The sequence below is a fragment of the Mixophyes fleayi genome, chromosome 8 (assembly GCF_038048845.1).
Source record: "Mixophyes fleayi isolate aMixFle1 chromosome 8, aMixFle1.hap1, whole genome shotgun sequence".
Classification (NCBI taxonomy): Eukaryota; Metazoa; Chordata; class Amphibia; order Anura; family Limnodynastidae; genus Mixophyes; species Mixophyes fleayi.
Window position 1 is genome coordinate 60,533,167 of NC_134409.1, and position 23,526 is coordinate 60,556,692.

The 23,526-nt window shown below is 39.8% G+C and overlaps 1 protein-coding gene across 4 annotated transcripts in view; it reads left to right on the plus strand.

Annotated features, from left to right (window-relative positions):
* KCNT2 (potassium sodium-activated channel subfamily T member 2) overlaps positions 1-20,871 on the plus strand; it is a 614,388-nt gene extending 593,517 nt beyond the window's left edge. For 3 of the 4 annotated variants that reach the window (XM_075182644.1, XM_075182642.1, XM_075182646.1), the window contains 2 exons: positions 6,086-6,170; positions 20,166-20,871. In XM_075182644.1, coding sequence (XP_075038745.1) covers positions 6,086-6,170; positions 20,166-20,277 — 197 coding nt within the window. In that variant the 3' untranslated portion in view covers positions 20,278-20,871. The remainder of the gene's footprint in view (positions 1-6,085; positions 6,171-20,165) is intronic. The other variant, XM_075182645.1, reaches the window with a different exon arrangement.
* Positions 20,872-23,526: the final 2,655 nt, after the last annotated feature.

Below are 23,526 nucleotides of genomic sequence, written 5' to 3' on the forward strand. Positions count from 1 at the left end.
CACTGTGATACCTGAAGCAATGAAATCACATAACTGTTCATTTGTGGCACACAAATTGAACTGGTAATTATTTACTCACCTGTTAATTTACTAAAATATTACCTTCAGGGCAAAAGTACCTTAATGCTAATAGCCTTAGCCTATCTATACCAGATTCTGTTACAGCCAAATGCATTTAAAAATAAATAAACCAACTATTAAAAATAATCACAAATTTTTCATGAATTAATAACTCCCAACAATAAAAGTGGACAAATTTGTCTTTGTTAGAATTAGCACAATTTTTAATTTTGATTGAAACATTTTTATGTTAACTTCCTCTATAACAAATTGGTAGTGTCAGCAAATGGTCTCACACTGAAATTAGTGGTCATACTCTATTTATCTCCTGCCCAAAAAAAGTTTTGCAAAATAAAAAGCCCATCCATTATATTTAGCAAAACAGTGCAATTCCATTTGATCATGCTCATTGGTGTGCAACTTAGTAAAACAGCCCAATAGGAAGAAACATAGGTGCATAACATAAGAGAGGTATTGCTTTAACGTTGTGAGTTTGCAATTGTCTTTTGCTTGGCAAGTCAATTAGTGAAACAAAGTTATTTCACAGAGATCATTGGTGGATCATCAGCATTCCACTCATCCAATGTCATAATTTCTGAAGGATCATCAATATTCCTGAAGCTCCTCCCCTCTCTCTTGCTCTTCTCGGCACAGTGGGCCTGATTCATATTGGAACACAAGGTGAACACAATTTGAAATTTTTAAAACAGGAATTGCACGCAGGTACGCTAGTATTCACGTACAAGGTGATATCAATAAATATTTGTATTTGAATATGTGTATATGTACGCTCTGGCTATACAGTACTTGCTGTATGCAGACTGAACTGACAGAACACACTGCAGGATATGTACAATGCATATGTGCAATATAACGTCCCAATCAAAAGACATGGAAACAAAATATTAAATACATTAGCAACTCTTAATACTGTAATCGTTACTAAAAATTCAATTAAAACAGATTTCTTGTTTATAATATTACTATTATTTGTGCTCTTAAGGGGGTAATGCAAGGAGGTGCTGTCTATTCAATGATTTTTACCAAAGCTTTTACATTCTACAGCTGGCACCTCCTTGCAATAGCCCCTTAAGAGCACGAATAATAGTATCAGCCTTCAAACTGACATCATTATCGGGTGGCGGCATGTTCATTCGTCTGGATTGTTACAGGTGTGTTTTTTAACATTCGGACTTCCCAGTCTGTCATGAATGACAGCTTCGGACTTTACATTTCAAGGAAAATGTTACTGTTGTTTACGTCGTCACATTAAAGACTACCACCGATTAGGATGTTCTTAATACCTACGTTATATAAAATGCATTTTTACAGTTTGTCTTAATTGGGAACACATGTTCTGGCATACATACCTATTCTCATCACTATCAGTTGCCACTTATTCTTGCCCTGTCACTGGTGAAAATTGCGCTAATCCGAGCCCACCCGAACAGTGCGGATCCGACGGGATCCGAGCACTGTTCGGGTATTTCTGGCGGGCAAAAAAATGAAACCGAGGCTATGACGTCCAAGTCTCACGTCGGATCTCGCGAGACTCGGATTGCATAAATTCCCCGCTTGCGGCCGCCATCTTCAGTCGGGCTCAGATCAGGGAAGAGGGAGGTTGTAGTTTGTAGTGGTGCTCCTGTGTCCTGTGTCCTGTCACTCTGTCCTGCTTAATCCAGTGGTTACTTTGTCCTGTGTTCTGTCCTGCTGAGTCCAGTGGTGCTGTGTCCTGTTGTCTATCCTGCTAAGTCCATTGTTATTAAAAAATTATTAAAAAATTATAAAATAAAAAAAAAATTATAAAAAAATTATACAAAAATAATTTAAAAAAATTATAAAAATTTTTCTACTGCAATATATAAATACGTTCACTGTTCTTGCAGTCCAGAAATATTAGTACTGCAATATTTTACTACGTTCACTGTTCCTGCAGTCCAGAAATATTAGTACTGCAATATATAAATACGTTCACTGTTCCTGCAGTCCAGAAATATTAGTACCAGAGATTAAACTACGTTCACTGTTCCTGATTGGTTTGTTAAAGTGCGAATGTCCTATTTCAACAACATCAGGGTGGGTGGGAGGGCCCAAGGACAATTCCATCTTGCACCTCTAGCAAACTCTTGCAAACTGCCATCCTGTCTGCCACTGCAGTGCCACTCCTAGATGGGCCACGTGTTTGTGCCGCCCACTTGTGTCGCTTAGCTTAGACATCCAGCTACCTCGGTGCAACCTTTTGGACTAAAAACAATATTGTGAGGTGTGAGGTGTTCAGAATAGACTGGAAATTAGTGGAAATGAATGTTATTGAGGTTAATAATAGTGTAGGAGTGAAAAAAAATAAATATGGATTTTAGCACTTTTTATGCTTTTTTAAAAAAAAATCAGAACCCAAAACCCAAAATCAGAACCAAAACCTTTAGTGGGCTGTTTTGGCAAAACCAATCAGAACCCAAAACCTCAAGCTAATCAGAACCCAAAACCCAAAACACCAAAAGTGGCCGGTGCACACCCCTACTTTCCTACGATATGTCTAAAGCTTGAATTGGACGAATGTTCATTCGTCAACCTTGGCATACCCTTGCTGTACATTGCCTATGTACACTTCCCTTCCCTCCCCCTTTAACATCCTTCAAATCGTAGGCAGCTGGAAGTGTCCTTTTAGAATTTGAATTGCATGCACTTGTGTTCACAGGCGTAAATTCAGTTTCTGAGGATGCAATTTCATGCAAAATATGACATGCAACAAAACGTACATCCAAAGATGAATCAGGTCCTGTATGTTTGTACATTGTGTGAAAAAAATAAATGAAAATCCACAGTTTAAATTTTACTGGTCAAATGGTGTGAAGCAATGTCTGTGTAATGCTAAGATATGCTAAACTATACAACCTTAAAATACTGAATACCTCCCCTTGCTGAACATTGGTATGTTTAAATCTGTCGGGGAAGGTTGGGTTTTATATTACTCTGGAGCAGAGATGAATGAAACTACAAATAACCAAAATTAATTTTATATCTTAGAAACCAGATTATAGTTTTCTTTGATTAATATTGAAGAATTCACACACAATGGAGATAACCACAATCCAGTGATGTCATTGCATGCTATGAGCTTGAGTGAGATGTATGCCCATTTGCAAAGCATATATATTGGGGGCTTTTCACCATTAGCATACTCAGAACAGTCGCTGTTCAGACTGGAATAGGGGGATGGGAGAGTAAAATGTGTTCCAACATAGGCTATGTAAAGTAAGGGTGTGTTTGAGCAATTACATGTGGATTCGGAATGGGATGTATTCGATTATTCAATTAAAAAGGAGGTTTTAATGTAGGGGTAGTCATGGGCAGGTGTAAGTAGTGGATGATGTTGATGAGGAACACCCAAACTAGCAAACTTCTCTAAGTAATTAGAGGTTTGCAAATGATTCTCAGATGCTTATGGAGAGTTTAGTGGTCACACAGACATAGATTAGAATTTGCAGAACATGCTGTAGGAAAGATTAAAAAATATTCTTGTTGCATGTGCGCATGTTGGGAAGTTGTTCCTGCTGTATTAGATTCAAGTTTATATTATGCTTCATAGCAATTGCATTTGTAACATATATAATAAACGTTTTTTTGTACATATTTGTAATCTAAACGTAAGTGTCTTTATTAGTGTGTCTGATGTCAAGCGTACGCATCTCCTACTCATTGAGACCGGACACATCTTCAACTCCCAATACAGTGTACATACACATTCACTTATGTGCAACTTTTTCAAATGCAATTTAAGCTTTCTCTTGCATTTACCTCTGAATCAGACCCTATGTTTCCCATTCGGATTTTTACATTGATTTTGTCATTACCTGCAAGTTGTGTGATGTGTATCGTTTCCGCTGTATTAACTAAGTTATTCAAGTTTAAATAATGCTTCACAAAAATTGCATATGTAAAGTAAAATAAAATGTTTTTGTACATGTTCCAAGTGCGACTTTGCTACTCATTGAGACCTGGACACACATTCAACTGTGAATCCACATTCACTTACATGCTTCATTTTCAAATGCAAAAATACAGAAAGTCACAAGATATTGGCGCTATCACACAGTCTTGAACAGATAAGCTTTTCCTGGTACTGTATTGGACTTGGAATTTGTTCAGGCTTGTGTGATAGCACCAATTACTTTCATTTTTAATTTATATTTATTGAGGTTGATAATCCTTAGTTTACACAATAGGCAGCAATCTCTAGGGAGTGCAAAATCAGTGGTAATAGTATCATTGCTAATTACAAATGCAAATCACTCTTGCATTTAACTCTGAATCAGGCCTTATGTTTCCTGTTAAGCCCAATTATAACATTGATTTTGTAATTACCTGCAAGTTGCCGGATGTATATTTTGTTATTTGTGATACAGGTGGTAGGAAGTCCGCCATCAAACTTATAGACAGAGCTGCAATGGAAAGTCAGTTTAAATCTGAGAATTTCATTTTCACACCGTAAATCATAGAAGTGACTTTCACTTTTTGGATTTCAATATCATTAAATGGTGCCTCTTGCCTATAAGTTCATTTTCTTACTGTGATGCAAGACCTTTCAATTCTATTAATTTGCGTCTTTTTTTTGTAATATTTATGCTCAGAGCTTCTGTAATATAAAATCTATCCTGCCTAACATACAAATATATTACAAAATTATTTACTGCAGAGTAAACATCATGTGGTATTTTATAAAATGTGGGCAATAACTTGTCCTTAGCTGTGAGAAAACACTATAAAACTGTTACTTCCATTATACTTATTAAAGTAATTTTATTGTTTTTTTAATAAGCATTATCTAAGCGATTTATGTGGTTCCAAAGCACAAGCAATTTATTTAGCAAAAATCAAAAAAAGGGATAGCAGTTCAGATCAACAAGTACAATACAGCCGATAACAAATACATGCATACATACATACGCTGCGCTTCGCTGAGCTCTGCTGCGCCCTCTGCTGGATTCAGCTAGACCGTCCTTCAGACCAGAAGACTGTGGTCAGTGATGACTGTCTTAGCTGGTCCCAGGGAGCTGTATATATACACTCAGTGATACAGAGAAAACAATGCAGATGATGTGGCTTGATTCTATAGGTCCAGGCTTCAAGAGGGTCCAGTGTAATGCAGGTCATAGGCCAGTTCAAATGAAAATATTCAAAGGTGGGGGTCAGCTCTCCAGGGGATGTACTCCGATTTTCCCGCCAAGAATTCAGTTTAATCTAGTCTATTTACATTACACAGACAGTATAATTTTAAACATTAATTCCCTAACTTCGCTAACTTGAGTATGCAATGTGCGATCCCTTCAGTGAATGAACCGGACAACTGCGGATAAATAGGGGATTAAAATGATACTAAACATGACATATTTCCTGTAACCTGAACCTTAAATGTCACTAAAGTGTACATATAACCTTATAATATATATAACTATAAACCAAATACCATCTGCTCATAAACGACTGTGGAATGGAACCATTATAAATATGAAATATATAAATAGACGAATGTAAAAGTGCGAGTGTATGTGTGCGTGTTTTATTGTGCGATCGCACCATGACACGTAACAAGTGGCGTAATGATCGCAATCGCACGGTAAAACAATATTAATCAATACACTTTCTTTCATCCAATTATACGACTTCGACATACTATTAACTGTTTTGCCTCCATTTTTGCACTGTACCTCTCTCCTAGAAATGGCACTTACAAAGAAGTTTTATTGAGATTTAAATGCTATTTTTTATCATGTGTTTTAAGCATGGCTATGTTAATATCAGTGTTAAATTATCCTTTCATATCATCTAACCCTTTTCATTTTAACAGTATCCTGCTGATTTTCAGGGGGGCTCAACTGAATGGAAATTTGGTCAGGATTGCTGTAAACAATTATGTGCATTTAGTTGTTCATTACATAATTAGGATACAACTATCATGTCTATTGAGGCTTAGTGGAATTGTACAATATTTGTGGGAATAATGGTGCTTTTGTTTTGTCTCTAGATGAAATGAATGATCAGCAGAACACCCTTTCCTACATCCTCATCAATCCTTCTCCAGACACCAGGCTGGAACTGAATGATGTTGTGTAAGTCAAGAGAGGAGAGCACAGGGATCTCATCAACTCTGTTTTCCATCTTTCATGGAACAGTTCACTTCATGCCACCCAGTTGCTATCATTATGCTGTGCACTTGTTTTTATCATCTCCTCAAAGATAGAGAAGCAGATTTGTATTTTTCTACATGCAAATATTGTAAGGAGTCTGCACTACAAAGAGTGGCAGAATTAATAAAAAACTAATTTTGCCTGTCTTCCATTGTAATGTAATTCCATTCCATGGTTTTGTCCCAGAGAAAACGTACTATTTTTTTTTGCCTTACTTTCCTTAATGAATGAGCCCCATACTGAATGACTAGGATACAACAATTTATATAAAGGTTTTGTCAGACTGTACAATGTACAGTACTCTATATATGCAGTTTCCACAATGCAATAGAATTCCCTTGCAACATCTTTGAAATATAGAATATTGTATGTATTTGTGAATATTCTGTCAATAGTAATATCCTCATTTTACATAACAGCTGCTTCTCTAGGGGTCTTACTATTTCAAATGCCCGATACCAGCTGCACAGGGTTGAAGGTCTCTCCTCTTGCTGTTGTAAGATAACTGACACTGTTATTGTAGTGATGATCAAAGCATTTTGTTTAGCAATAAAGTGAAATATATATGAGCATTTGGGCAGGTTCATAGCAGCCACTAGTATAGCAAGGTTAAATGTGGATTGTAAAGGGTTGTTGAGACATGTAAATTAGTACAAAATGTCTCATGGTCTTTCATCAAACAAAACAGTAGTATTTTAAAAACCATGAAAGACATAAAATATTGTAACTGTGTATAACTAATAACACTTTAATGAATTGATGCTCGTGTAAAATATATTTAAAGAAATTAATTTTTAGTGTATATATGTGCGGATACTACAAATCTACATCCTGGCATAGTAACCAGAATAACACTGAATTTAAGTGGCTTTGCTGCAGCCATGAATTTTATCAGGTGCACTTTTGCTATGTTCATATTTTCTGAAGAATGTGAATTCTAACATGACTTTTTTAACCATATGAACTTTGCGAATGTCTTATTATTATTTGTCAACTCAACATCACAACCTTGGTTTGCTCTTGACATTTTTGTGACTGCAAACAGCGGAAACAGTATGCCTTTATAGATTGGCAGTGGTAACGCTTCTTATAATCACACAATGCTGTGTGACTATGTGGATGGCATGCAGTACTGAATTAGACTTTATCTTGCAGCAATTGTTTAATATAAATACAAATAGAAAATTATATTGTTCTTTTCTTTAATTTATAGCGACAGCATCCTAGTACTGAATAAGTAGTACAATCTTTAAACATTTTTATTAATTTATTAAATGTTTACCAATAAGGTGTGGGAGCATTGTATTTTTCAGAAGATTATAATTAATGCATCATTGTTGACAGTACCTTGTTACATAAATGAAATCTCACCAACATTACAAGCACTATACCTGAGAACGTGGTCCAGTGCAGGGTTTAAAAGCTTTGCAAATAGATTTTAATCTGCTTGTTATTTTCCATTGTAAATGGGTGGCAGGGTCAGCGTTTAATGTTAATTTAGAGTACGCTGACAGTTATTTCCTGAACGTGAAGAGTTTCTAGGGACTGTGTTAGCAAAGCAAGTATTTAAACACTTCTGCAAAGTGCAGTTCTGTAGCGGCTGTTAAAAAAGCACTTATTCAGCATGACCGAACATTTCAAGCCAGACGGAATTAAAAGCCATTAAATTGTAAAATAGAAGGAGAGGTCTGCTTCTAACTATGTCACACCTTAATATTTTAATGGCTGTTTCTCAAATTGCAATATGCTGAAATTCTTTCCAGTTCGTAGTCCAGTAGTTATAGGAAAACTATACATGTGGTTTTGACCTACATTTACTCTTATAATGTGGTACTTAAATGCCCTTTATCAATTTCTAAAAAGGTTTACTAGCACAGAAGACAGCAGATTGTTTACCCAACTTCAAAGAAGTTATTAGTCTTATTACATTCTTTGTCATTTGACATTTGAGGGAACCAGATGGTCTCTTGCTCTATGTCCGATTTATGCACTGAGCTTGACATTTTCAACTGCAAGCTACACTTTGGAGTGGGAGCAGGGCAGCATCTTCTTCTCTCAGGATTGTAACACTTTGATGTGACATCATAGCCCAGTGCCACTCTCTCAGCTCATAATTAACATGGAGGAGCAGCATCGGACAGCTTCAAAGGTAAGAAGCTGCCAGCTGCTGACCATCCAAAACGTGTTCTGGTTGTTGTTTTGGATCTGGATTAGCTTCCTATTTTGGTTTTGGCAAAACCGCCCTTTCGTGTTTTGGTTCTGGTTTTGGATCCCTATTTTTTTCTAAAATCCCTATTTTTTTTTCTAAAATCGCATAATTTAGCTTTTTTTCCCCTACATTATTATTAACCTCAATAACACTTATTTCAAGTAATTTGCAGTCAATTTTGACCACCTAACAGGTCACAATATTATTTTCAGACACTTTCAAACAAAGACTGAAAGGCTGGATGCTAAGGCACAGAGCAATGACACAAACACACGGCAGTTCATAGCACATCTAGGAAACATTGCCACACAGCAGTGGCAGAAAAGAAATGTGGTGCAAGATAGAATTGTCCTTGGGTCCTCCCACCCACCCTTATGTAAGATATTGAAAAGGACATGTACAGTTTAACAAAGCAAGCTCTCCAGCGACAAACAGTGCCTGTTTGTGGCTGAAGTACTTGGTTTGTTTAGGCCCCCACAAAACAAACTAACAATGGGCTTAAGGCACCTAAGCAAACAGTGCTGTTAATGAACTCTACTGTGGCAAGTCATGCACCAGTGGAAGCAGTTCTTGCCAGTGATAAGAAGAAGGCCATTGTCATGCCTGAGCATAAAACCAAAAATCCCACCTATTTTGTGTGGAATTATTTTTACACAATTCCTAACAACAGTTGTCTGGCCATTTGTAGCGTTTGTAAAGCCACAGTCAGTAGAGGTAGGGATCTTAACCATCTAGGAACCTCATCAATGTTATGCCATTTGAAGTGAGTTCATGGAAAGCTTTTGTGAAAATCAGAAACTTAAAAAATAGCAACAAGCAGCCTGCATCAGTTACCTCCTTTCTCTCAGCTAGATCCCGAGCACCTGCAATCTACCTCCCCAACACCTTCATCATCAATATCCTCACAAGTCATTGGAGTTAGTCCTGCATTCAAGTTTCTAAGGCTAGATGACTCCTCCCACGTCCAGGACTCCTCAGAAGAATCCTTGAGCGTTAGGCCCACTGCTGCTGCTCCTGCTGCTGGGGGTAGATCTTCAACCCAGAAGTAGACCAAGAAGAAGACTACTAGTAGTTTACAACAATTGACTGTTAAACAATCATTTGCAAGAGGAAGCAAGTATGAAAGCTGTCATCCAGTCGCAAAGCGGATCACAGACGCCATGATGACTATGCTAGTAGATCTGCGTCCAATATCCACTATTAATGCAGCTGGCTTTAGACAGTTACTTGAAGTCTTCTGTCCCCGTTACCAAATTCCATCATGACACCATTTTACTAGAAAAGCTATTTCTCACCTCTACCAGAAGGTTCGTAAAAATGTAGTTATTGGGCTACAAAATGCCATTCTACCCATTGTACACTTAACCAAAGATATGTGGACAGGCGGAACTGGGCAAACTAAACATTATATGATTGTAACAGTCCACTGGGTTGGTGATTCGCCATCATCAGCAGGGACAGCAGGGACAGCAGCAACATGTACTCAAGAATGTCATATTTTTCAGAGGCAGGCTACTCTGTGTATCATCTGCTTCACTAAGAGGCATACTATTATTATAATTATTATTATTATTATTATCGTAGATTTGTAAGGCACCACAGTGCTCCATAGCGCCGTAGAGTAGGGAGGACAAGGACATACATAAAACAGATCATATGTAAAACAAGAACAGACAAGGCAGACAAAATGAATGGAGACATGAAAACAAAGGGTATGGAGGACATTGCTCATTAGAGAGCTTACATTCTAAAGAGAAGAAGGCACAGCTGAAACAAGAGGAGCGAGTTTGGCTCAGAGTGGAGATTGGGATAGTTTTGAGGGTGCATTAGTGTGACTAGTGTTATCGAGGATAAGTTCACCTCTAAAAAACAGATGGGTTTTCAAAGAGCATCTAAAGATTTGAAGGCTGTGGGAAAGTATGGTTGAGTGTAGTAGGGAATTCCATAAGTGGGGAGCAGCACGGGAGAAGTCTTGAAGGCGGGAGTTAAAGGTGGTTATCAGAGACAAAGCGCAGGTCAGAGGTAATACCGCTGGCAACTTGTATGAAAAACTAAGGGATGTCATTTCAACATGGCTTATCCTGCTTGGACTCTCCTAAGGATATGTGATTTCTGATAACGCCACCAATATTGTTAGAGCATTACAGAGGGGGGAATTCCATCACATTCCCTGTTTTGCTCACACAATCAACTTGGTGGTACAGAACTTTTTAAAAAATGACAATGACATGCACAAGCTGCTGTCTGTGTCCCGAAATATTTAGGGTCATTTTCGGGATTCTGCAAGAGCATGTAGAATGCAGCAGCTGCATTTAGAATAGAATTTAGCGGAATGTACTTTAGTCCAGCGCAGTGGAGAATAGTTTCCAAGTTGTGCAATGTGCTGAAACCACTAGAAATAATCACCTGTGAAGAGAGTGCAGACACTGTTAGCTTGAGTCAAGTGATTCCTCTAATTATACTTTGAAAAGCAGCAAGAAAAATTATGTTAGACTTGTAGATTAAGTACTTTATTCGCTTCGCCAGGATTCAAGAGTTATCAACATCTTGAAATCAGATCATTACGTTTTGGCAACTGTGCTTGATCCTAGGTTTAAGAGCTATATCTTCTCTTTCTTTCCAACTGACCCAGATCTCAAGAGACGCCATGAGCTCCTGGTCACCAAACTGACAGCTCAAGTGGTACATGACACAATGACATCTCCTCCTTCAGTTTCTCTGGAAAATGCTGCTAGGAAAAAACATAGCTCTCCCAAGACACCCAGTGGTGATGCAGATGAGTCCGCACAACATTTTGACATTTGGTTTTGTCTAAAAGAATTCCCAAAAATCGTGACAGTTTTTTTCGTAAAATGAACTACAAATTCCATGAAGAAGGCCATTACCGGCGTTACATCAAACTACACGGACTTCTGTGATGGTGGATTCCAGCGGGGATGAATTAGTATTGTTTGAGGATGATGTACACACTGATGAGGGTGAATATGATGACAGTGTAAATTGCAGGTGCTGAGATCTAGCTGAGAGTAGGGAGCTAGCTGATGCTGGTATGCTTGGAAATATTTTGGGTAGAATGGCATGTTGGCAATTTTATGTTTTTCTACAGTAAACTTTCACCTATATTAGAGAGGTGTTTTTTTCTTTAAAAAGTGCAAGCTATTTATTTACATTTTTGTTTCTTTGACTTAAAACAACTATGCACTTGACTTTAGCACATCAGGTAGAGCAATTAGTATAATCATGACTGAGACTGGAGAGTGGCAAGATCAATGCTACCCCTCCTGTTTCTGTATGAGCTATTGCACAGAATGTCACTGGAGACTTTTAAGAACACTGACAGCCCTATTATTATCATTTCTGTTCCAGCACTGAACCCTGACACCTCTCCTGTTTCTGAGTGAGCTATGGCACTGTAAAATTTAACTGCAGATTTTGAAGAACACTGCCATCTCTATTTCAGCAATGACAATTAGCAATGGAGCAATGGAGCTCTCCTTTTTGTGTGTTACCTGTATAATACCATACAATTTTACTGCAGATTTAGACCAAGACTGCCAGACCTATTGTTTCTATTTCAGCAATGACAATTAGCAATAGAGCTCTCCTCTTTGTGTGTTACTTATATAACACCGTACAATTTGACTGCAGATTTAGACCAAGACTGCCAGCCCCATTATTTCTATTTCAGCAATGACAATTACCAATGGATCAATGGGGCTCTCCTGAATGTCACTTGAGACTTTGAAGAACACTGTTACCCCTCCTCTTTCTTTTCTACCTATGAGGCTGTACAACTGCACTAGAGACTGCCAAGAACCACGCTACCCCCTTCTGTGTCCCTCTGTGAAATGGGGCTTGATTGCCGTGTAGGGTGGTACTTATGGAATCCAAAGCTCACGAGATCTGACGACTTAAAGATTATGTTTTCCCTCGTTTTTGTTAGGCGCCGTCCCCGCATCTTCCCTCAGTGCCGGGAACGGACGCCTGATCTCCCTGCTCGTCATGTCCTGTTTTCTAGCAACAGGACGAATTACGTACTTCTGCCCGGCCGCCGGGCGCATACGCAGTAGATTGCATCACCATTGCTAGGCAACTGGATGCCGAGGGGGCTCATTTGATTTCTGACCAGTAATGCGAGGGAGCTTGACCCTATATCAGGAAGTCTCTGGCATCATTAGAGTGCCAGAGTATCAAGGCTATGGTCCTTCTTCTCCATCGTTACACTGTGCTTCCCAGCACCCTGATTGGTTTCCTAGCTCCTGACTCGGCTTGTTCTGACCCTCCCTGCGGATCTTCCCTTGGCATTATTGATCCTTGGTATTTGACTCGGACCGTCTGACTACGTTTGTGCCTACTCCCTTTGTACTGCTCTGCCAGCCCGGCTTAACTTCGGATTCTGCCTGACCCCTTGCACCATACTACCTGCAGCCTGTGCTTGGATTGCTTGTCTACGCCACTTCACTGCCCTGCTGACCAGGAGGGCCGCGACCTGCGTCTCCTGCAGCAAATTCCAAACCTCCTTGCGGGGTCCCTGGTGTAGACCAGGGATACGTTTAGACTCCGTGCCTCCTGGTTAGCAGAGATAATATCAGTAAGTAGCCTCAGTAAACCAGTATACTCTGGCCATGACCACTGAAGGCACTGGTGAACCATCGGCATGCAATCTATTACTCCACCTCACCCACCGTGTAGAGAAGCAGGACTCTGAACTGGCCCACCTACTTCAATGTTTTCAGTGAGTAGTCTCTTGGCTGGATACCTTGCAAGCCTCTCTTACCTCCTCTCGAGTGGCAATGGTTACTACCGCAGGATCAAAACAGTCCATTTCTACTGCTTCTACGGCATCCGCTACTCACTTACGGATTCCTCCGTCAGAAAAAAATGATGGGGATCCTAAGAACTGTTGTGGATTTCTAAATCATTGTTCGATTCAATTTGGGAACAATTCAGCTCCCTTTTCATCTGAACATAAGAAAGTGGCGTATGTTATCTCCCTGCTTTCCGGACAAACCTTAGCCTGGACCTCTACCTTATGGGAACGGGATAATCCCTTGTTACAAGATTCTTCTTTTATTGGTGCTTTCCGGAAAGTCTTCGATGAACCAGGACGTGTTTCTTTAGCAGCATCCAGTTTATTAACCTTTTGCCAAGTGTCCCAGACAGTGGACCAATATTGGGTTTTGTTTCGCACCCTTGCTTAAGAATTAAAGTGGAACAACAAGGTGCTTGTGGCAAACTTTTGGCAGGGCCTTGCTGACCGCATCAAGGATTAGTTTAATTACCCTCCAATCTCAACGCCTTAATTTCTCTCTGCAATCGGGTGGATCTGCCTTTACGGGAACGTACCCAGGAGAGAGCTACCACTAGGTTTTTTTCTCCACTACTGGCTCCTAACTTTTAAAATCCTTCTATACTTCCTGAAGAACCCATGCAAATTGGGCGCTCTCATCTGTCGCTTGAAGAACAGGAGAGACGAATCAAGCAACGTCTTTGTCTGTACTGTGGGGAGTCCTGTATTTACTCTCTAAATGTCCCAAGACACCGGGAAACGCTTTCTCCTAGTCAGTGTCAGGGAGGCCAATCTAGGAGTCAAAGTCATCACTCCCTACACATCCACCAGACCTGACTTTTTGATGGCTATCACCATGGAGTCTCCTATTGGGCCCTTCTTGACGCATGCCTTTGTGAATTCCGGCTCTACCAGTAATTTCATCTCTGCCACTCTGGCTTCTCAACTCCATATTTCTACACGGGCTCTCTACTGGTCATTGTTTCTTTCTGCAGTGGATGGCAATCGCATGGTACTATCTCCCAGGTTACAGTACCCCTCCGTTTGACCGTTGGAGTCCTTCATTCCGAATGGATTGAATTCCTGGTCCATCCAGAATCCGTGAACTCGGTTATCTTGGGTCTGCATCGGCTCAGAGTTCATGCATCACAATTGGATTGAGTCTTGTTCAGGTCACATCTTGGGGCCCCCAGTGTCGCAAGAGTTGTCTATCCTCCATGAAACCCGTGTTCATGGTTCTTTTATATGCTCTCTTCTCAGTTGTCTCTTCCTGCACTCTATGCTGCCTTTCAGGATGTGTTTTGTAAAATCGAATCTGAGTTTCTACCTCCTCATAGGCCCTGGGACTGTTCTATTGACCTCATTCCAGACCAACATATTCCTAAAGGCCATATTTATCCACTCTCCCTTCCTGAGAATCAAGCTAGGTCCCAATATATTACGAAGAACCTGCAGCGCGGATTCGTCAGGAAGTCAACTTCTCCGGCTAGCGCCGGATTCTTCTTTGTCAAAAATAAAGATGGATCTCTTTGTCCTTTCATTGATTTCCACCAATTGAATAGGATTGCCATCAAGAATTACTACCCCTTCCCCTTATTGCGGAACTGTTTGACCGGATCAGTGGCTCCAAAAATTTTTCTAAACTTCACCTTCGTGGGGCATATAATTTGATCCATATCAAGCAGGGGAATGAATGGAAAACTGCCTTTTGTACTCATGAGGGTCACTTTGAATACTTAGTCATACCTTTTCGGCTTTTTAATGCCCTAGCAGTGTTTCAATCATTTATGAACGAGATCTTTCAGGACCTGCTCTACAAATTTGTGGTTATCTACTTGGATGATATCCTATTTTTTTCTGCGGATCTCTCTTCTTACCAGTCCCATGTTATGGATGTTCTTTCTCGCCTTCAACAAAATCAACTATTCTGTAAATTGGAGAGGTGCATTTTTGAGGTTACTCAGGTTCCTTTTTTAGGGTACCTTGTTTTGGGTTCTGGCCTCCAAAAGGACCCTGAGAAGGTTTTAGCTATCACCAACTGGCCACAAAAAATCTGTTCAACAATTTATTGGATTCTCTAATTATTACAGACAGTTTATAAATAAAATTTCTACCCTCATTGCTCCAATTACTGCTCTTACCCGGAAATCCGCTAACCCTAGACCTTGGCCAGCGGAGTTAGTCGCTGATTTTGAGACCTTAATGAAGGCCTTCAACTCAGCTCCAGTCCTTATTCGTGGAGGTTGATGTGTCCTCAGTTGGTGTTGGTGCTGTTCTTTCCCAAGATTCAATCTCTGGAGATCTGTGTCCCTGTGGATTTTTCTCTAGGAAGTTCATTCCTGCTGATTGCAATTACGGGATCAATGACAAAGAATTATTGGTGATCAAGCTGGCCTTAGAAGAGTGGCGTCTCCTGCTGGAGGGGGCACGCTATCTTGTGACTATCCTTACGGACCACAAAAACCTTATTTACCTCAGAGATGCCCGTTGTCTCAATCCACGCCAGGCCAGGTGGTCATCCTTCTCATCTAGGTTTGATCTCAAACTCACCTATTTATCTGGCTCCAAGAATCTCCTGGCTGATGCACATTCCCGTTCTTTTGATGACTCGGATTTATGTCCTCCTTCTGTGTCTCCACCCAAGTTTGAGCCTTCTAGTACTGTTGCCTTGACAAGAACCTCTCCTAGAACCCCTCCAGGTTGGTTGTTCCAACCTGGAACCCTCCTTGTGTACCAAAGCTCTACACTGGGGCCATGATACAATGGTTGCTGGACATGTGGGTGCCAAGAAAACTTTGGCGTCTCTTTCTCTGAGTTTTCGGGAGTATGTGGCTTCCTGTGAAGTCTTTGCACGGAATAAGTCTGCTAGACGCTCTCCCGCCGGCTTACTGTAGCCTCTAACGGTTTCAGAATGACTTTGGCTTTGTATTTTGATGGATTTCATCACTGATCTGCCTCCCAGAAACAGATTCAATACTATCTGGGAAGTGGTGGACAGGATTTCTAAGATGACTCACTTCATACTTCTAAAAGGCCTTTCCTCTGCACCTGAATTGGCCCAAATCTTTACTAAAGAGATCTTTTCTTTACACGGTTGCCCGCAGGAGATTGTCTCGGACCACGGTGTTCAATTTGTCACACAGTTTTGGAGAGTATTCTGTAAAGAGTTGGGGATTGGCTTAAAACTCTCTTCTGGGTATCATCCTCAGACTAATGGCCAAACGGAATGTGTGAATCAAGATTTGGAGTTATTCCTCCGTTGCTTTTCCTTTGGGAATCACTCGGACTAGAGCAATCTTCTATCTTGGGCTGAGTTCGCCAATAATTTCGATGTCCATGACTCCTCTGGTTTTTCTTCGTTCTTCACAGTGTTTAGAACTCATCCCCTGGTCCCCGATTTCGATTCCTCTCCTACCTCCTCTAGTCCGGCCACTAATTCTTTGGTTCACAATCTATCTCATATCTGGGCTACCACTAAAGACAAATTGTTAAGATCTGGTCAACAATTCAAGTGTGCTGCTGATCGACACCGGAGGTGTGTGCCTATTCTGCAACCTGGAGACAGAGTATGGCTCTCTACTAAGAATCTCAGGCTTCGTGTACCATCCTTGAAGCTAGTTCCTAGATTTATAGGGCCGTTCTCTGTTCTCCAAGCCATCAACCCCGTGACCTACAGACTCCGTCTCCCTCCCTCGCTGAAGATTCAGAACACTTTTCATATATCTCTTCTCAAACCCCTGGTACTCAACAAATGTTCTAGTTCTTGTCCTCCTCCAGCTGCCATTTCTGCTTCCGATAATGAATTTGAGATTAGCCGTATTCTAGACTGTCGCCAATTTCATGGTCGCCTTCAATATCTTGTTCACTGGAAAGGTTATGGCCTTGAAGAGAGATCATGGGTTTATATGAAAGATATTCAGGCTCCCCGATTGTTGGCACGTTTTCTTAAAGATCAAGCCTCAAGAAGAGAGGGGGGGGGTACTGTCAGGCGCTGTTCCTCCACGAAGTGGGGACGGTCACCGCTGGGTTGACCAGGACCATCCTGACCCTTCTTTTACCACACTGGTATCTGTCTAGATGGACCGCGACTTACGTACCTCTTATAGTTAATACCATACCACCTTGCAGGGGTTCCTGGTGAACACCAGGGGTACATTTGATTCCGCATGTCCTAGTTCAGCGGTGCTAATTCCAGTTGGTGTTTTCTGCATTCAGCGGCTCTTTCAGCCTGACAAGCAGCAGATGAATAGGAATAACTTTATTCCAAAACAGCTAAACTGTACAATATTTTGAGGGTGCTAACCCTTCCACAGGTAGCCACCTTAATGTTTACTATAAATAAATTATTCTTATTATGTCTCAGTTCAGAGGTTGAAGTGGAAATGTAGAAGTTCGGGGGTAAATATATGAAGCTCCGATTTAAGCAAGTTGTTGGCAAGTTTGCCTTTGCAAGCCATCTTTGCTTTAAATTTCCCCTGCAAAGTCGCCGATTTCTGGCGACTTGCAGAAATCGTAGCTTCATACATTTACCCCCTGTTATGGAACTTTTAGGGTTTTTGATAGAGTGAATAGTATAATATAAAACAGTATATAGTATAATATAAAACATATTAAATGATGCAAAGCTATTTACCTGTGTCCCCCACCTCTCCTGTGCCCAATTACCTTTCATCTGTGTCCCTCCACCTCTCCCTCATGTCTCCTTTGTGCACTTACATTTTCCCTCATATCTCCATAATATTATAATAAAACTTTCCAAGATATCTCCCTTATATCTTTCTGTTCTCCGTTTCCTTTCTCTGTTGCTATGTGCCCCTATCCGTCTCTCCCCCTCCTTACCTACTCTCCTCCTTGTCTCACATTCTGCTTCTCTCACTCCTCCCTTACTCCTTGATTCTCTCTATCTATCCCTGTTTCTGCTCTTATTTTTCCCTCTCACTAATGAATTCACATTTTTGCACCTCCATCATCACACTGCAGCCTCCTCCATCACACTGTGCACCCTCCTTTATCATACTGTGCCTCTTCCTTCATCACAGTGTGCCCCCTTCTTCATCACACTTTTGCCCCTTAATCACTGTGCCCCCTCTTTCACAACACTGTGCCCTCCTTCATACTTTTGCTTCTTCATCACATTGTGCCCCCTTCATCACACTGTGTCCCCTTGATCACACTGTGCCTCCTCTGTCAGTCTGTGCCCCCTCCATCACTCTGTGCCCCTTCATCACACTGCTCCCCCCTCTATGACCTTTCTATGACCTTCATGTCTTCTGTCTTCTTCTTTTCCTCTTCTGTCTTCTTTTCTTCAGTGTGCTGGGTTTTCACTGTGTCCCTCCTCACTGACAGTGTCGGGACATGATGATGTCACGTCCAATGGTCAGCGAGAAGGGAGCAGGGAGGTGGGTGCTGCAGCCGGCACCAAGTATGAATTTACGGTGGACGAGCGGGTAAGGCAGGCGGAGCAGATCTGCTTTCATGCATGGTGATCCCCTGCCTTGTTTACTCCCATGGTCCGCCGGCCCTGGCTGCCTGTAAGGAAGCCTCCCTTTGAGCACTGTCTAAGCTACGATTTAAGTCAGATTTTGTCAAAATATCGTGTTTGCTCACTTATAGCCTATCTCCTACTACAACCACAGAGTAACAAATCCTATTATTGCAATACATTAATGAAAAGAGCTAAAGTCAATATATTTATTCAATCCCTTGGGGTACACTGCATTGCGTTTTTCAATCCCTCGATTACACACTGTAACAGTAAACTTTTCATATCACTTCCTCTCTTTGGTAAAGAAACTTCCTGTAATACTTGTCATTTTAACTCTGACACCTTATGCTTAGATTCATATAAGTTATATGCTTGGCAGGTACTTACTTCACCTGAGTCTTGACATTACCGGGGATTGAAGCCTCAGATCTAACTTTTATGTTCAGTGATCCTCACTTTTATTAAATCTTACCCACGTACCCATACCCACACTGGCATTTTAACAGGCATATTCCATTTGCACTATTACAAATAAATAAACCTATACATTTAAAAAAACAAAACAAGTTTCCTTACTTGGGTGCTGTTTTGTTTTGCCCTTACATTGGTTACCTGAGGAAGGGGGGGTACCTCTGAAATATTGAATATTGAAATATTGTACACTTTGGCTGTTTTGGAATAAACTACTCCTATGGGAGAACTTTATTTTTTTTAATCTGCATTTCACAGACCTACCAAATACCTTTCCTGACGGTTCTCTTTTCTAAACCTAGCAAGAGCAAGCTTTTTATTCACGGATAGGAAACAAATGAAATCATTAGGACCTTCATGATAAGGTTAACACATTTTGCTCCAGCTTAACATTTTATCCCTTAATTTCTCATGTAAATATCACTTCTCAAAAGGTATAAGTGTCATTAAAAAAGAGTAATGTGTTTTTTTAATCACCTCACTTTGTTAATTTTGTTATCAACAACATAGATGGGACAACTATTAGTGCTGCAAAAAAAACCCATAAATTTGTTTACAGCAATTATGTTAAATTATTCCCTTAAATTGGTAAGGGACCATTTTCTAAAACCACCTTAAGGTATTTAAGTTGGTGTTTTACCAAACAGATGGGGAAGGAGAGGATTTGAGAAGAGGGTGATCTTGATATCACAGCGTTATCTCTCACTGGCTCATCATTTATAAGATATGTAGGAATTTTCTGGGAAGCAATAATTACTTATTACTAACAGATGACAAAAGGCCAAGACACCAGATATAGGAAATACTTTAGAATTTTTTACAATGGTCTGAGACTGAAAAACATTTTCATCTACATGTTTCTTTGCTTTGAAAAACAGTTTTACTACATACTGTTTTTGTTGCAGAATGTTAAAAATGCAACTGCAAAATAAACGAACCCTTATTTATTTCTTGTATTTTTAGATACCTGATTAGACCAGATCCACTGTCGTATGTTCCAGCTAATGCACCAAGCCGGAAAAGCAGCTTTTGCAACACAACCGGGCAAGACTGGAAGGATGAGACACAGCTTTGATATTTCATCAGCTTCTGTGGTTTAAGAACTGATTTGTAACTGTAACATCATTCAGCCATGAAAAACCTAAATCTATTGCTAGGAGGTGCAAGTCTGATCTTCGCTGCATTGGTTGAACTGAAAAGCAGTTATTGTTAATGTCTGTAAGCTATTGCATCAGTGTTATTTCTTTACCACTGCCACTTTGGACATAGGGTTAACAGGCAAGTAAAGGTATAGCACTTCCATTAGACTATTCAGACTGAAAGAGAGATTTTTTTTAATATAAACTAAAGGTGTAGTGTCCAAAAACTGAATGCTTTTATCAGTGTCTCATTGTTTCTTAATATGAAATTGTTTTTGCCAAATAATCATATTTTATGTTCTGATGTTATACTTTGATAAATCATCACTAATACATAATTGTCAGCTAATACTGATTTCCAGGAACAGTCCTAATTTTTGAAGACATATATGACAGGCATGTTCTTGATAATGTTCCTGATTTGTGCCAAGAACTAGTTTCCTTGGTTGTATGCTGAACTTAGCTCTTGGTGTTTGTTCTTATCCTGTATGCTGCTTTAATCACAATTTATTAAAGGCGAGTATTTAAAAGGTCTGCAAAGTGTGTTCTGTATATAACACATAGATGCACCTGGCATGCATGAAGTTTAGGCCTGAAATGTATTATTTATAAAATGCAAAAGGCTCACAAGACAGTAACTTCAATGATGGTATTGACACAAACAGAGTCATATTCTTAGAAGTGGTATAATGTTTAAACAACAATTTTGCAGCATAAACAATATAATGTTTATTTATACTATATACATAGTGTCATCACTTTCCAGAATCATATCCATATGCTAAAATAAGTTGCTAGATGTATTGGTAGCAAAACTTATTTTTTAGATATATAGTTTTAATTCCAGAATTGTAATATTTTGCAGTAATATAACACAGTGATACACAGTAAAGTTGGGTACGCAATCATAATCTTTTCAGCAGATGGCTATGACAGATGAGACGAGGAGCACAGGACCGAAGGAAAATCGTGTAGGTGTGTACACATTAATTGATATGCTCATCAGGACTTTCAATCGTTTGTAAAATCGCTACAGATATCTCTTCCGGAGAAATTGTATGTAGTGTGTATGAGGAGCAAGCTGGGCTGAGAGGCAGGGGGGCATCTGACCAGCGGGATCGTCCCATAGTGGGCTACCTTGGGCTGAGTCATTGGGCCACCTGCATTGTTTTCCTTTAAGATGGGTTGCTTAGTGATGTCTTTTCCCCCGGGCTTAACTTGTGTGAAACTGGGTGGAGTGACTCAGCATGAACAAAACAAGGGACAGATTTCTGGTCAGAAATTATGTTTTCATATACAGTATGTTGTGTACGTGGCTATGTGCTGTAGTTATTTTAAACTGAAAATGACTGCAGGCCAGACTCAGGAAGTAGGCACATAGGTAAAGCAATTATGTGAAAATAATGTGTTTCATGCTTTTTCTGCATAAATTATTAAATGTCAGGTTATCATGTGAAATACCTGAGTGTGTTCTCATGATTTTGAACATCTGAAACAATGTTATTGTTCTAAAATACTATGGCAGCACTATGCATTTTTAATTTCTGATAACTGCTAATTTGATTTACTGGCTGCTGAACCATATGTAATAGGGTTAGTGAACATGTCAACTATGATTGTACTAAGTGTATCATATAATTTGGAACTCCTGCAATAGTCAATGCATATTCTAAAAGCAAATATCATGTTTTTATACATAGTAGTGTCGTACCTCTGGGACTGTCCTTACCCACATGTAAATATTGAGGATTTATTTTTTCCATTATTTTATTCACACTATTGCAAAACCAACATAAAGGAGTATATTTACTAAACTGCGAGTTTGAAAAAGTGGAGATGTTGCCTATAGCAACCAATCAGGCTCTAGTTATCATTTATTTAGTACATTTTACAAAATGATAGCTAGAATCTGATTGGTTTCTATGGGCAACATCTCCACTTTTTCAAACCCGCAGTTTAGCAAATATACCCCAAAGTATATATGCTGAGTAGGTCTTCTATGGAACCAATTCACACAGTATGAAAAAAGTGTATATAGTTACAAGCATAAAATATCACTGTTACACTAAGATTAAACCAGTGGCATAGACAGAGGCTCCTGGGCCTCCCCCAGTCCCACATCTTGCATTACTCCTGCTTACATTTACCAGCATATTATCCCAAAATTACCAATATGTAAAAATGGCCACAATTGTTCAGTCCATCATGTAATAAAGCTTCCCATTACCCAACATATAATGCTGCTTCTGACAGCACACATGTAATGCACTTTATTCCAAAATACTGTCAGGTCAGCTCTCTTTGTTAATTACTGCCAGTACTTGGGATATATTAGTTGTATCTTCAAGCCTTCTTTCCTTTCCATTTGAAATGCTACAAATTCTTCATCCATCAACAAGAATTCACATAAAAAGAAGCATTTAAATGCCCATTGTTTCCCAACTCCAGTCCTCAGGGACCCCTAACAGTGCAGATTTTCCAGGTCACAAGTGAAATAATTAGTACCACCTGTGGATCTTTCAAAATGTGTCAGTTAGTAATGAATACACCTATGCTCCAGCGAAGAGATATGGAAAACATGCACTGTTAGGGGTGTCTGAGGATTGGAGTTAGGAACCAGGGCAGTATGTAATGCATGTCTTCTTTGTCCAGCATATAATATAGTTCACCTGTGACCTTTTAGCTGCCTGTTAGCTGCTGCTATGCCAGGGTTTCCCAAACCCAGTCCTCAGGGCTCCCTAACAGTGCAGGTTTTCCATATCTCCTTGCTGGAGCGCAGGTATATTCATTACTGACTGACACATTGTAACATATCCCCAGGTGGTCCTAATTATGTCACATGTGATCCAGAAAACCTGCACTGTTAGGGAGCCCTGAGGACTAGGTTTGGGAAACCCTGACATACTGGATTAGAGAATGATAGCTGTAGATTTAATTACCTATTTCTCCAGATTAAATAGGAACCAGAGAGTGTGTACTTTATATAAGACATAACACAGGCTGTGAACAGTGGAATATGGGTATTCACACTCACTTATAAATCTCTGTACACTGCTATGGAAGATGTTAATGCATTATAAATAAATAATTGTAGTGCATACAAAAATAACATGGAGGGTAAAATTAATAAGTAAAGCTGTGGAAATTGGAGACAAGCTATGTGACAAATCTAGGTCCCTTTCAGC